Genomic DNA, 12,633 nt, shown 5'->3' on the forward strand with positions numbered 1-12,633 from the left:
TCAAAAGTAAAAAAGAAAAAATCAACCACTTTTAATTCTTCATGCGGATTTACATCGTATGATGAGCCATAAAAAATATTTCATAGTAATGTTTACTGTCGGGGCCACGGTGGATCAGTGAGTAGGAAATGAAATGAAATGGGGTTTAACGTCCTACTGTTCTGCTCCTATACTGGGCTAATGAAGACAGGCATACGCCATAGAGTGTACTATGAGGGAAATTTTGCCCGGGCAGCGGCACTATCGCCTACTCTTATATCGAATTCCAACTGCCAGGGGATCTTTTATGTGCATTCCAATATATACACGGGACCTCGGTTTTTCGTCTCATCCGAAGGACTAGACAGCTCTCCTTGTCAGGCCCTCCGTCCTGCATCACTGACAAGGGGAAACCACGCTGGAAAATCTGGATGAACTTTCTCGGCCAATGCAGGGATCGAACACCCGACCTCAGTGAGTAGGACATTGGCTCGCTAATCTGGAGGTCTCGTGTTCGATCCCTGCGTTGGCCGAGAAAGTACATCGAGATTTTCCGGCGTGGTTCCCCCTTGTCAGTGATGTAGGAAGGAGGGTCTGGCCACGGCGGCTCAGTGAGTAGGACGTTGGCTCGTTAACCTGGAGGTCCCATGTGCGATCCCTGCGGTGGCCGAGAAAGTTCATCGAGATTTTCTGGCAGTGGTGTAGGAAGAAGGGCCCGGTAAGACACAACGTATAGACGTTCGGACGGGACGAAAAACCAAGGTCTTGTGTGCACATTGGCGTACACGTCAAAGAACCCTCGGCAGATGGAATTCGATATAAGAGTAGGCCATAGTGTCACTGTCAGGGCAAACTTTCCCTCATAGCACACTGTATGGCGTATGCCCGTCTTCATTAGCCCAGTCAGGAGCAGTACAGTAGGACGTTAAACCCCATTTCATTTCATTTCCAGGTTACTGAAAATGCAATTCACCTTGATTCACTTAAGAATGAATTATTGGTATTTGATACACCTTGTCCGAGATTCGTCAGCAACCTCTATTCTTCACGTGAACAGTGGAATATTAAATGACGGTTTGTTCGATTGCCGCCTTGAATAAAAGGCGGGGATTACTGAAACTAGAAACTCGGCAACAGTCAGACACACGAGTTAATTTTCTAAATGGCCAAAAGCTTTCCTTCAAACCAAACTAATCGTGCACAAAACAAAAACTCTTCATGTGGCCACCGTCTAACAAGTCTCGTTGCTAAGCAATGATCGTGCTTGGCAGCCATCTTGGGTTGTATTATCCGAATGGATATACTTTTCGTGGATTTTGCCAGCCATAAGCCAGCCATGAGTGGGCCGTTCGATGTTTTTTTTATGTGTATTTGGGTAAATAAATCTCTACACTAAAAATCTAAATTAATTACTTTGAAGTATCCGACACGTTTTTAGTCGTCTACTTCGTAGTCTGAGGCATCATATCATCCGATCTTTACCATCGAAATACAGAACTTTGTTTTTTGGGGTTTGCTATAAAAAATGGCTGGGGATTAAATCGTGATGTGTCATCATTGAAGACGTGGAGTGGAAGAACTTTGTTCTATTAAAGAAAGTATCGAGTTCAACAAATCTTTATTTCGCCTCAATAATAACAAACGTGGGCGACAATACAGAGCCTCGTGTTGGAAAAGTGCGGGAAAATAAATTTCGAGATGGGTGTCAATTTGAACAATTTGATCTAAATGTTTGGCGAAGGGGGATGCGTGACATTTGACATATTTGTCATACAATACAGAGCCTCGTATGGAAAAGGGCGGGAAAATAAATTTCGAGATGGGTGTCAATTTAACCAATTTGATCAAAATTTTTGAGGAAGGGGGATGCGTGACATTTGACATATTTGTTATACAATACAGAGCCTCGTGTTAGAAAAGGGCGCGAAAATAAATGGGTGTCAATTTGAGAGGCATGACGTTTGATACATTTACTTTGAAATCCATGTTTAGGGCACGTAGCCTTATTCTCTTATCAAATGGGCTGTGATTCGTGGCTTTATGGTTAGAGAATAATTGCATAATACAAAGAGAACTCTTACTGGAAGAAAACGGGTTTGGTAGGGCTAAATCTATTTAAGGCCAGCTCAATTTTCGTCAAGGTCGCTAAGATGTAAATAAGGTTAGAGCCTGTGATTGTTGGCCAGATTGTAGGTTAGGGTTAAGGTAAGCATTGGGGCTAGGTCTAGGGTTAGGGGTTAGGTTTAGGGTTAGCGCTTGTCCTGTTTACATCTCTTGACCTTTGACATCTGCATTTGGCCTTAATATTTAGATCCAACTGCTGGAATGGATATTTATTTGAAGTTCCTCGACTACACGACAGGGGATAACCTTTGATCGTGTGTATTATTTTGATAATCTGTGGGATACACCCCAATCGATCGTTCTCACCTGTATAACATTACACCTCAATAAACTAATTAATTCACATCGTGTTTGATGTAAAACCAGTGAACATCCCTAAATCCACAGGTGAAATGTATAAATAAAATGCTGGCATCCTACTTTCCTTCATCAACTGGGAGCCACGGTGGCTCAGTGAGTAGGACGTTGGCTCAAGTCCTGTGTATATATTGACATGCACGTAAAAGATCCCTTGGCAGTTGGAATTCGATATAAGAGTAGGCCATAGTGCCGCTGTCCGGGCAAAATTTTACTCATACATTGTTTGGTGTATGCACGTTGGCTCGTTAACATGGAGGTCCCATGTGAGATCCCTGCGTTGGCTGTGAAAGTTCATCGAGACTTTCTGTAAGACACAACGTATAGACGTTCGGACGAGACGAAAAACCAAGATCTCGTGTGCACATTGGCGTACACGTCAAAGACCCCTTGGTAGTTGGAATTCGATATAAGAGTAGGCTGTAGCGCAGCTGTCCGGGCAAAATTACCCTCATAGCACACTGTGTGGTGTATGCCCGTCTTCATTAGTCCAGTCGGAGCAGAACATAAGGGTGTTAAACCCCATTTCATTTTTTTTTTTTTTCATTAACTGTGCTAATGAAGACGAGAATAGGCCGTGCAATCGGATGTGACGGACATTTTTCCCGGACAGGGACGTTTCCGCCTACTATTCTGCGAATTCCCATTGCCGATGGATCTTTTACGTGCACGCTAATTTGTACTCGGGAACACTAGACGCTGCTCTTTGCCAAGTCCTGTCCAACCGACAAGGTGAAACTAGGCTGGAAAATATCTCGAGTAATTTTCTCGCCTAACATTGACTCGGTCGAATAAAAAAGAAAAACATTCATACAACGTTTTGGTATTTTTCAAAATCGAAGCAATGTGTGGGATAAGATCTCTGGTATATACAAGGTTAATGAGTATAGACAAGGTTTGACGGGTATTGATAATATCAAAATATCGACACTTTAAAGTAGCTTGGTCTCTAACTCAATATTATTGAAAACAAGAATTATTTGTCAATTTAAATTAACATTAATGTTGTGATCTCACCGGGAAAAGATGGGCTTTTGATATCAAATATTTAAGACAAAATAAACATTTAACCAGTGGAAGGCTACACGAATACACGAATCGTGTACCATAATGGGTTTCGGCGCTATTTGTAACAAGGGATTCGAAAATCGAAGCTAGGTAAGACATATTCCACAAGTCATGTCAAACAGTGACGCCATATTCTTATCTGCAGAACATACGTAATAAATACTATCGGTGTAGACTGGAAAAACTAGACTCGATTGAGACTTATTCTGGCGTATTTCGCCCAACATAACTGATTAGAATTAGAGTAAAACCGGAAACGATTGAATGTAAATCAGTTTATGTACATTCATAATATATGTGTTGCGACCTATTTGTGTCAATTTCTAAGTCCCAAATGTTAGCGATTTGGCTCCTTTAAATAAGCCAAAATGTATTTGACTCGAGAAATTTCCATTTTGAGCTACAGAATACACGAGGGTAATAGTTAAAAGGCATATAATTCCACAATAAAACCTGGATTATAGACAAAAATAAAATGAAATGGGGTCTTATCTGAATCGATTGTGAAGCTCTCCGGACTTTTTTTGTCACCACGTCGTCTCTCGACTCTTGGAAATGAAATGAAATGGGGTTTAATGTTCTACTGTTCTGCTCTGAACTGAGTTAATGAAGATGGGCATACGCCATACAATGTGTTATGAGGGAAATTTTGCTTGGACAGCGACACTACGTCCTACTCTTATATCGAATTCCAACTGTCAAGGGATCTTTTACGTGCACGCCAATGTGTACACGGGACTACACAGCTGTCCTTGTCAGGCCCTCCGTCTTGCATCACTGACAAGGGGGGACCATGCCGGAATTAGACTCTTGGAAAACATTCTTTTCAGGTGGTTGCAATTTTAAAAGATGATGTCAAAATGGGGTCCCGAGAGCTTGTTTTAAGGTCAATTTTTAAGCTAAAAAAAACCCGCAGATCTTTGGGGAAACCCATACCCTGTATTATAAACTATATTTCTTGTAATGATCAAAATTCCAGTTGTATAGTTGTATACTTTATAAAGTTTTGTTCTGGCATCATGTCGAGTGTAAAGAACTGTCAAAATGGGGTTCCGAGAGCTTGTCTCAGGGTCAATTTTTAAGCTACACCCCCAGCCCCCGATCTTTGGGGAAACCTCCCATCGCTGTATTATATATAAAATATATTTCCTGTAGTGATCACAATGCCAGTTGTATAATTTATAAAGATTAAAACTCAAATTTTGGGGGATCCCCCCCACCGAATCAATGTATTATAAAATATATTTCCTGTAATGATCACAATGTCAGTTATACAATTTATAAAGTTTGGTTTTGGCACCATGTCGAGTGTGAGGAATTTTTCTGAGTACTGTCAAAATGGGGTCCCGAGAGCTTGTCTCAAGGTCAAATCTTTGGGGAAGTCCCTACCACTGTATTATAAACTATATTTCCTGTAAAGATCAGTTATATAATTTATAAAGTTTTGTTCTGGCAAAATGTCGAGTGTGAGGAATTTTCGTTAGTACTGTCAAAATGGGGTCCCGAGAGCTTGTCTCAAGGTCAATTTTTAAGCTACCCCCACCCCACCCCCGTCAGATCTTTGGGGAAGCCCCTACCCCTGTATTATATATAAAATATATTTCCTGTAATGACCAAAATGCCTGTTGTATAATTTATATAAAGTTTTGTTCTGGCACCATGTCGAGGAATTTTTGTTAGTACTGTGTAATCCGCCTACTGGATCTCGAGACGCTTTTTATGTATGAGATATTTGTGATTCCAGGATAACAAGACGTATATATGATATATTTATTTAGAGCAGATTCACGCGGTTTCATCTGGTCCTGATTTTACCAAAGCTCTCCATGGAGAAGAATCCTGCCAGCAAGAGAACGATAGGTGATTCACCGGCGCCGTTATTTCATTTTTACCGGTTGCTACTGATCTGATAACAGGTGCGATGTCGTCATAGGTTGGTCTAATGGAACATCATCATTTTCGATCAAGAACTGAATATACAGACCTATATACGTACGAGCACGATAATAAGACGTCCACAAACGCGTTTTACGGCCATTTTGGATCGTGACTATAGCAACTGGAAAGTAGTCAAGTATAATCTTATTTATGTGATTTTAGAACTCAAATCCCAATCTCTGAGCCCCCGCCCAAAACCATGGTTCGAACGCCTATGTATAGACCCTATTTAAAGGAGCTAAATCGGTAATATTTTGGAGCAAGAAATTGGCACAAATGGGTCGCAACACATATAATAGGAATTTATATAAACTGTTTTACATTCAATCGTTTCTATTTTACTGTGAATTGTCATCAGTTATGTTCGGCGATATACGCCAGAAGTCTCAACCGAAAGTCAGTTTCTAGCGTCTGATTATTCCAGTCAACATTGATAGTATTTATTGTGCATGCTCTATAAATAAGAATATGGCATTACCGTTTAATATGACATGTGGAATATATGTCTAGCCTCATTCTTTGAGCACCTTGTTACAAATTGCACTGAAACGCATTATGGTACACGATTCATGTACCAATGGTAAAAAGTTTATTTTGTCTGAAATATTGGATATCAGAAGCCCATATTTTCAAGTTAAGATCACCACACCAATGCTGATTTAAATTGCAAAAAAAATCGTGTTTTCAATGTCGAAGATTTTGGATGATATTGGGTTACGGACTTAGCTACTTTAATTTCAACAAGCGATAGATAATATCTTGAAATGGCTTAAGACATGGGGACAGTTTTATCAGACTTTTGATCAGTAAAATGTAATGTTTGATCATTAGAGGCTACAAATACCTGAAAAAGTTCATAACTAAAACATGCCGTTCTGTAAATCTTTATAGCAATAGGAAATTAAAGAAAGAGAGGAATGGGGTTTAACGTCCACTCGACACTAACTAGGTCATTTCGGGATTAACATATGGTTCAAATTTATTTCAATAATTCGCTTGGGCTTAGGGGTCTTTAGCAGTGGGAGGAAACCGGGGAACCCTGCGAAAACCTACGGGGTTGGACAGGCGACCCTACTCCCTGTCACCTACAATCAGGGAATCGAAACCACGCCAGATGACTCAATGACAGACCTTATGATACAACGCGCATGCAGTAACCATCCCCCTATACAAGACGATTATTATTATTATTGATTGTCTGCAATATCACCTCAGTGTGGACAGTTTATCAGTAAAATGTAATGATTGTGGACAGTTTATCAGACTATCAGTAAAATGTAATGACTATGGACAATCCATCAGTAAAGAGTAGGAAAATACTAGGGTATTTTTTGGATTTTTTTTTTTATTAATTTTATAGCTTTATACAACACTGTACAATATTTACAAACTAAATCTAACCAACATGGCATCACTAAATACTCTGTTTATTAATTAACCATGCATTATGTAAGAGCTAAATCTGCCTATTCAAGCTCTTAATTCCTGATTTCAAATGTGATTTAAATTATTATATATACATTAATTCCATAATCAACTCTCTAGACCATCTGGTGCCTTGGATATTAATTGGGTTAGATCACCAGTGCTATTTAATTGGTTAATGCAAATATGGAAAATCGAGAGCAGAGTATGCTATTCTTGTTGAACCTTGAAGCAGTGATTCTCAACCAGTGTGCCGCGAGATTTTCCTTAGTGTGCCGACCGATAAGTTCTTTATTCAATTTGAGTCTTTCTATGCGTCTATGACTAGTCTCTGTCTATGGCTATATGCCGTCTGACTTACCATGTTTTGGGTTTTTTTGCAAAACTCAAATATTTTTCATATATATTTATCCAGGTGTGCCACTATGTTTTCATGTATTCCAAGGTGTGCCGCTGGCAAAAAAAGGTTGAGAACCACTGCCTTGAAACAAAGATAACTAAGATCAGAGTATAGTAATTTCACTGATATTTTCAAAATCTTCATTCTTCATGAACTATTTTTTAAATATTATAGCAAGAACGACAAGCTCTTTATCTAAATCTTACATAATAATGCTTCTTCCAGTTATTTGTAATTATAAACCATTATTACATAATCAGTATATCTAACTATAAAAAAAAACAAAACACAACTTCAAAAATTAGCAGTATGGTTGTCAGTAAGTTAAACACAAACCTCTCTCTCTCTCTCTTCTGTTTCCCTTTGTGCACCAAATTATAATAATAATAATAATAACAGTCTATTTATATCCATGCATAAGCTAACTCACCAGTCTAAGACCTGAAGACAACAGTCACAAAGTGAATGCTTTCTTAAAGAACAAATTTTGAGAGAGAGAGAGAGAGAGAGAGAGAGAGAGATGGCGGATGAAATTCTAAATCTTGTATTTATTAAATCCACTAGAGAGAGAGAGAGAGAGAGAGTTTAAAACAGCCGTTAAAAAAAAGTCTTCTCATCAATATGTTAAATTTTATTTAATGAAATAAATTTGTTTAGAAGAAAAGCAGAAGATCCTAACTAAAGGTTAGTAAGTGACTTTTCTCTAATTAATACTTTAAAAATATATCTCGTTAATCTCCCACCAAACATTATTACACTTAAAGTTATATACAAACATTATTAGATTTAAATTTATGTTCAAACATTATTAGGCTTAAAGTTATGTTCAAACATTATTAGGCTTAAAGTTATGTTCAAACATTATTAGGCTTAAAGTTATGTACTAACATTATTAGGCTTAAAGTTATGTACAAACATTATGAGGCTTAAAGTTATTAGGCCTACGTAAAAAATAATATTAAGCCTAACATCATTAGGCCTACGTAAAAACTATTAAGCCTAAAATCATTAAGCCTATGTAAAACAATCATTAGGCCTTTTTAAAAACTATTAAGCTTAACAGTATTCGGGCTATGTACAAACTATTAAGCTTAATGTTATTAGGCTACGTAAAAACTATTATTAGGCTACGTAAAACCTATTATTAGGCATATGTAAAAACTATTAAGCCTAAAATCATTAGGCCTATGTAAAAAATATCAAGTTTAAGAATATTAGGCCTATGTACAAACTATTTAGCTTAACATCATTAGGCCTATGTATAAACTATTAAGCTTAACATTATTAGGCCTATGTACAAATTATTTCCCTTTATTTTCATCAGCAAATGGATCTTTAATAACAAAATTATCTATTTATTCAAAATTTTAAAAGTTCTTTATGTCGGACAAATTGTTGAAATAGTTATGCCGCTGTTGGAGGTAATCAGTAGGACCAGTAATTAATAACACTAAAATATTTTATGCCCTTAAAAGTAACAAAGTTTACAGTATTTAACAAGTTAGTATTATGGTCAGGGTGAAGCCATCAAGCCCAACTGGTCCATAATCAATGTACAGCTGTTCTCTTCTGTTGTCTTAGGTTGGTAACTTCTCGTGTCAGTTCTCGATGGGCTGTTACTAAGCTTTCCTGAAAATAAACACAGCATTTAAAAATATATTATTTATGAGCTAAATCTACCTAATGTAGATCTTTCAATAGACCCTAAATGTTATATGTATTGTTCAATGGTCAAGAGCGAGACATTAAACATGCATTATGCAAGAGCAAAATCTGTTTATTACAAGTCTTTCTTTAGGCCTGAAATGTTATCTAAATTATCAATTAGACATTAATTAACTTATCCAGACCATAATAAACTCTCGATGTCAAGGCTAGCCTTCGATGTTGGCTGGATTAGATTCCTATATGCCGCTAACGACCGTTGATAATTAAATTAGAAAAAGTGGATAATCGAGACTATGCTGTTTATATAAATGATTTTAGTAATGATGACCGAGACTATGCAAAAATTTCACCCGCTTCTTTCTCGGCTCATAGTGGATCAATTTGACTGAAATTTTCAGCAAATTACCTTTACACTATCTAGTTTTTAACTATTATAGCAAGAACTGCCATCTCTTTATCTTATCTCCCATAATGATCTTTAAGTAATATATTGTAACAACAAGAGGACCGTGAGGCCCGAATGTATATATTACAATATATTACGCAATGTCTTAAGCTCAAGACCATTAAACTTAAACAACTTAAAATACACGTGCTTGCAATGAAATGTGTCACTCGGATTCAATATTTTAACTAGTTACACTTGGCACATTGCCCGTACGATTATTTCAGTCAAATTGCTCCACTGTGAACCAAGATATTAGCGAGTCAATTTTAGGCTAGCCTCGATTAGCTTTACTACCATTATTATGATAATAAACAAAATCTCAATGATGCATTTTTACAGTTATTTCATCCAAAATGTATTCAAATCCAGTTAATATCGCAGGGTAACGATTTGATCATGATCTGGATAAGTTAATTAACCCGTTTAGTGCGTAGGTCATTATATAACGTCCTGGACAACTGCCACTCACTGTGTGTAGGGCGTAATATAATGCCTTGCAGGTATTTTTTCCCAACCTATTCTTAAAACATAGTACATAGTCCTTCGTCACTTCATCAAATTAATTACACAATAGGGGGAAGTGAACGTTTTAAAGACGTCACGCTTAACCGGTTAATGTCTAATTAATAATTTAGATAATATTTCAGGCCTAAAGAAAGACCTGAAATAGACAGATTTAGCTTTAGCATAATTATGTTTAATCATTACACATCAATAATCAATTGGGTTGTTTATATTTTAACAGTGATCAAGAAATTAAACACTTATAAATTAAACAATTATTTCCAAAATAAATGTTATGTTTTAAACTGGACACAATGATTTTTTATAGGATGTTTATGAATTTTTTAAACAAAGATTTGATATTGAATGAATGTGAAAGAAATTTGGGTAAGATGAAATGATACCTAGGTGATTTTTAGAAAGAATCAATAAAGTTAACCAACCGTTAGTCATATTTATGAAGTTTTAATTTTGACAGATGTTCCTCGACGATTAGCCAGAGATCATTACTAAAACTGTACAAGTACTTTTAGTACAAGTGATTTTAGAAAGAATTAATAAAGTTAACCAACCGTTGGTCATATTTTCAAAGTTTTTTTAATTTTGACAGATGTGCCTCCACGATTAGCCAGAGATCATTACTAAAACTGTACAAGTACTTTTAGTACAAGTGATTTTAGAAAGAATTAATAAAGTTAACCAACCGTTGGTCATATTTTCAAAGTTTTTTTAATTTTGACAGATGTGCCTCCACGATTAGCCAGAGATCATTACTAAAACTGTACAAGTACTTTTAGTACAAGTGATTTTAGAAAGAATTAATAAAGTTAACCAACCGTTGGTCATATTTTCAAAGTTTTTTTAATTTTGACAGATGTGCCTCCACGATTAGCCGGAGATCCTTACTAAAACTGTACAAGTACTTTTAGTACAAGTGATTTTAGAAAGAATTAAAAAAGTTAACCAACCGTTAGTAATATTTTCAAAGTTTTTTAATTTTGACAGATGTGCCTCCACGATTAGCCGGAAATCATTACTAAAACTGTACAAGTACTTACATTTTCTGTGGATAATCTAGCATATTCGTTAGCAACACGACCACTACTCTGTTGATTCAATCTCTCTTCTCTTTCAAACTGTTTTGTCAACTCATGTCTAAAATATTCAAAAAAACTTTTATATAACTAAACATCTCCCTCCCATATTTCTCTGATTTAAAATAAAATGAAATGAAATGGGGTTTAACGTACTACTGTTTTGCTCCGAACTGGGCTAATGAAGACTGGCATACGCCATACAGTGTGCTATGAGGGAATTTTGCCCGGGCAGCGGCACTACGGCCTACTCTTATATCGAATTCCATCTGTCAAGGGATCTTTTACGTGCACGCCAATGTGTACACAGGACGTCAGTTTTTCGTCCATCCGAACGACTAGACAGCTTTCCTTGTCAGCCCCTCCGTCCTGCATCACTGACAAGGGAGAACCACGCCGGAAAATCTGGATGAACTTTCTCGGCCAATGCAGGGATCTAACACCCAACCTCCAGGCTAGCGAGCCAGTGTCTTACCCACTTAGCCACGCGATTCCCTCTCTGATTTGAAGGCAGATATAATATATCTGTCATAGCAACAAATTTTAGCAAGTGGTCTTCAAATTCAAACAAAAAGTTTTGAAGTCTATGCACCAAGGGAATTTGTCTGAAATCAATGAACTACTGAAGAAATTTGTTTTGAAGTCCATGTATTGGGGGAATTTATTTTGGAGTGCACATACTTAGGGAATTTGTTTTGAAGTACATATACTGAGGGAATCTGTTTTGAAGTCCATGTACTGAGGGAATATTTTTGAAGTCCATGTACTGAGGGAATTTGTTTTGAAGACCTGTACTTGATAACGATTAGAGAATACTTGTCGAAATGTCGTGCTATATGTGTATGTATAAACCAGTGATTGTTTTCCATATAAATTGTGTATAAACCAGTGATTGTTTTCCATATAAATTGTGTTGTGTTTTTTAATATGCTCAATCACTAAATGCCACTCAAGGATTTTATTAGCCCAGTCGTACAGAACAGTAGGCCATTAAAACCCATTTCATTTCATTTATTTTTTGGCAGCAGGTGAATTCCAGCACATTAAGAAGGAAAAAGAAAAATGTGAGTTGAGGTTGGCAGACTTATTACTCGAAGCAGACACAACAAGAGTTAAATAGACAGAAGAATTAAGCTTTATATAAAGGCATCGAGCATGCTTGAGGCCGATTAACTAGGATCTTAAATAGCAGCCTTATTTGGGCAAACATCCTTACTCCAATACGATTGGTCTCATGTCAACAAATCGTTGTTTATTCTTACGTCTCGCCTCGCTACTTTAAATCCTATCACTCTCATCCAGTGTTACACTTATTTCAAGTACTGGATAATTTGTCTACTAATCTTTAATTATGATTAGCTGTCCTTGAGACTAGATTATACAGGTGGATTGTTTGAACTGTGTCTGGGGAAGTGTTTAAAGTAGTGTAACAATAACTCAGGAACCATTTTTTATTTTTTTTGTCTTGGGGATAAATCTGCTAAAATTAAGCAATCAAAGTTGGATTAGTTTGTCAAATATTATTGTAGATACAATCTGATTAAAACACAGATCCTATTTCGTTTCATTTTTTATAATTCAAAATTTTGTTTTACTTGTCATTACTACACCAGGATCTGAAAGCGTTG

The 12,633-nt window shown here is 36.7% G+C and overlaps 1 protein-coding gene across 6 annotated transcripts in view; it reads right to left on the reverse strand.

Moving 5' to 3' along the window:
- Nucleotides 1-6,876: 6,876 nt before the first annotated feature.
- LOC126809968 (mitogen-activated protein kinase kinase kinase 7) overlaps nt 6,877-12,633 on the reverse strand; it is a 44,417-nt gene continuing 38,660 nt past the window's right edge. For all 6 annotated transcript variants that reach the window (XM_050534849.2, XM_050534852.2, XM_050534851.2 and 3 more), the window contains 2 exons: nt 10,970-11,066; nt 6,877-8,920 (listed from right to left, as the gene is read on the reverse strand). In XM_050534849.2, the coding sequence (XP_050390806.1) occupies nt 8,840-8,920; nt 10,970-11,066 (178 nt within the window). In that variant the 3' untranslated portion in view covers nt 6,877-8,839. The remainder of the gene's footprint in view (nt 8,921-10,969; nt 11,067-12,633) is intronic.

This window comes from Patella vulgata, chromosome 2 (genome assembly GCF_932274485.2).
Source record: "Patella vulgata chromosome 2, xgPatVulg1.2, whole genome shotgun sequence".
Taxonomy (NCBI): domain Eukaryota; kingdom Metazoa; phylum Mollusca; class Gastropoda; family Patellidae; genus Patella; species Patella vulgata.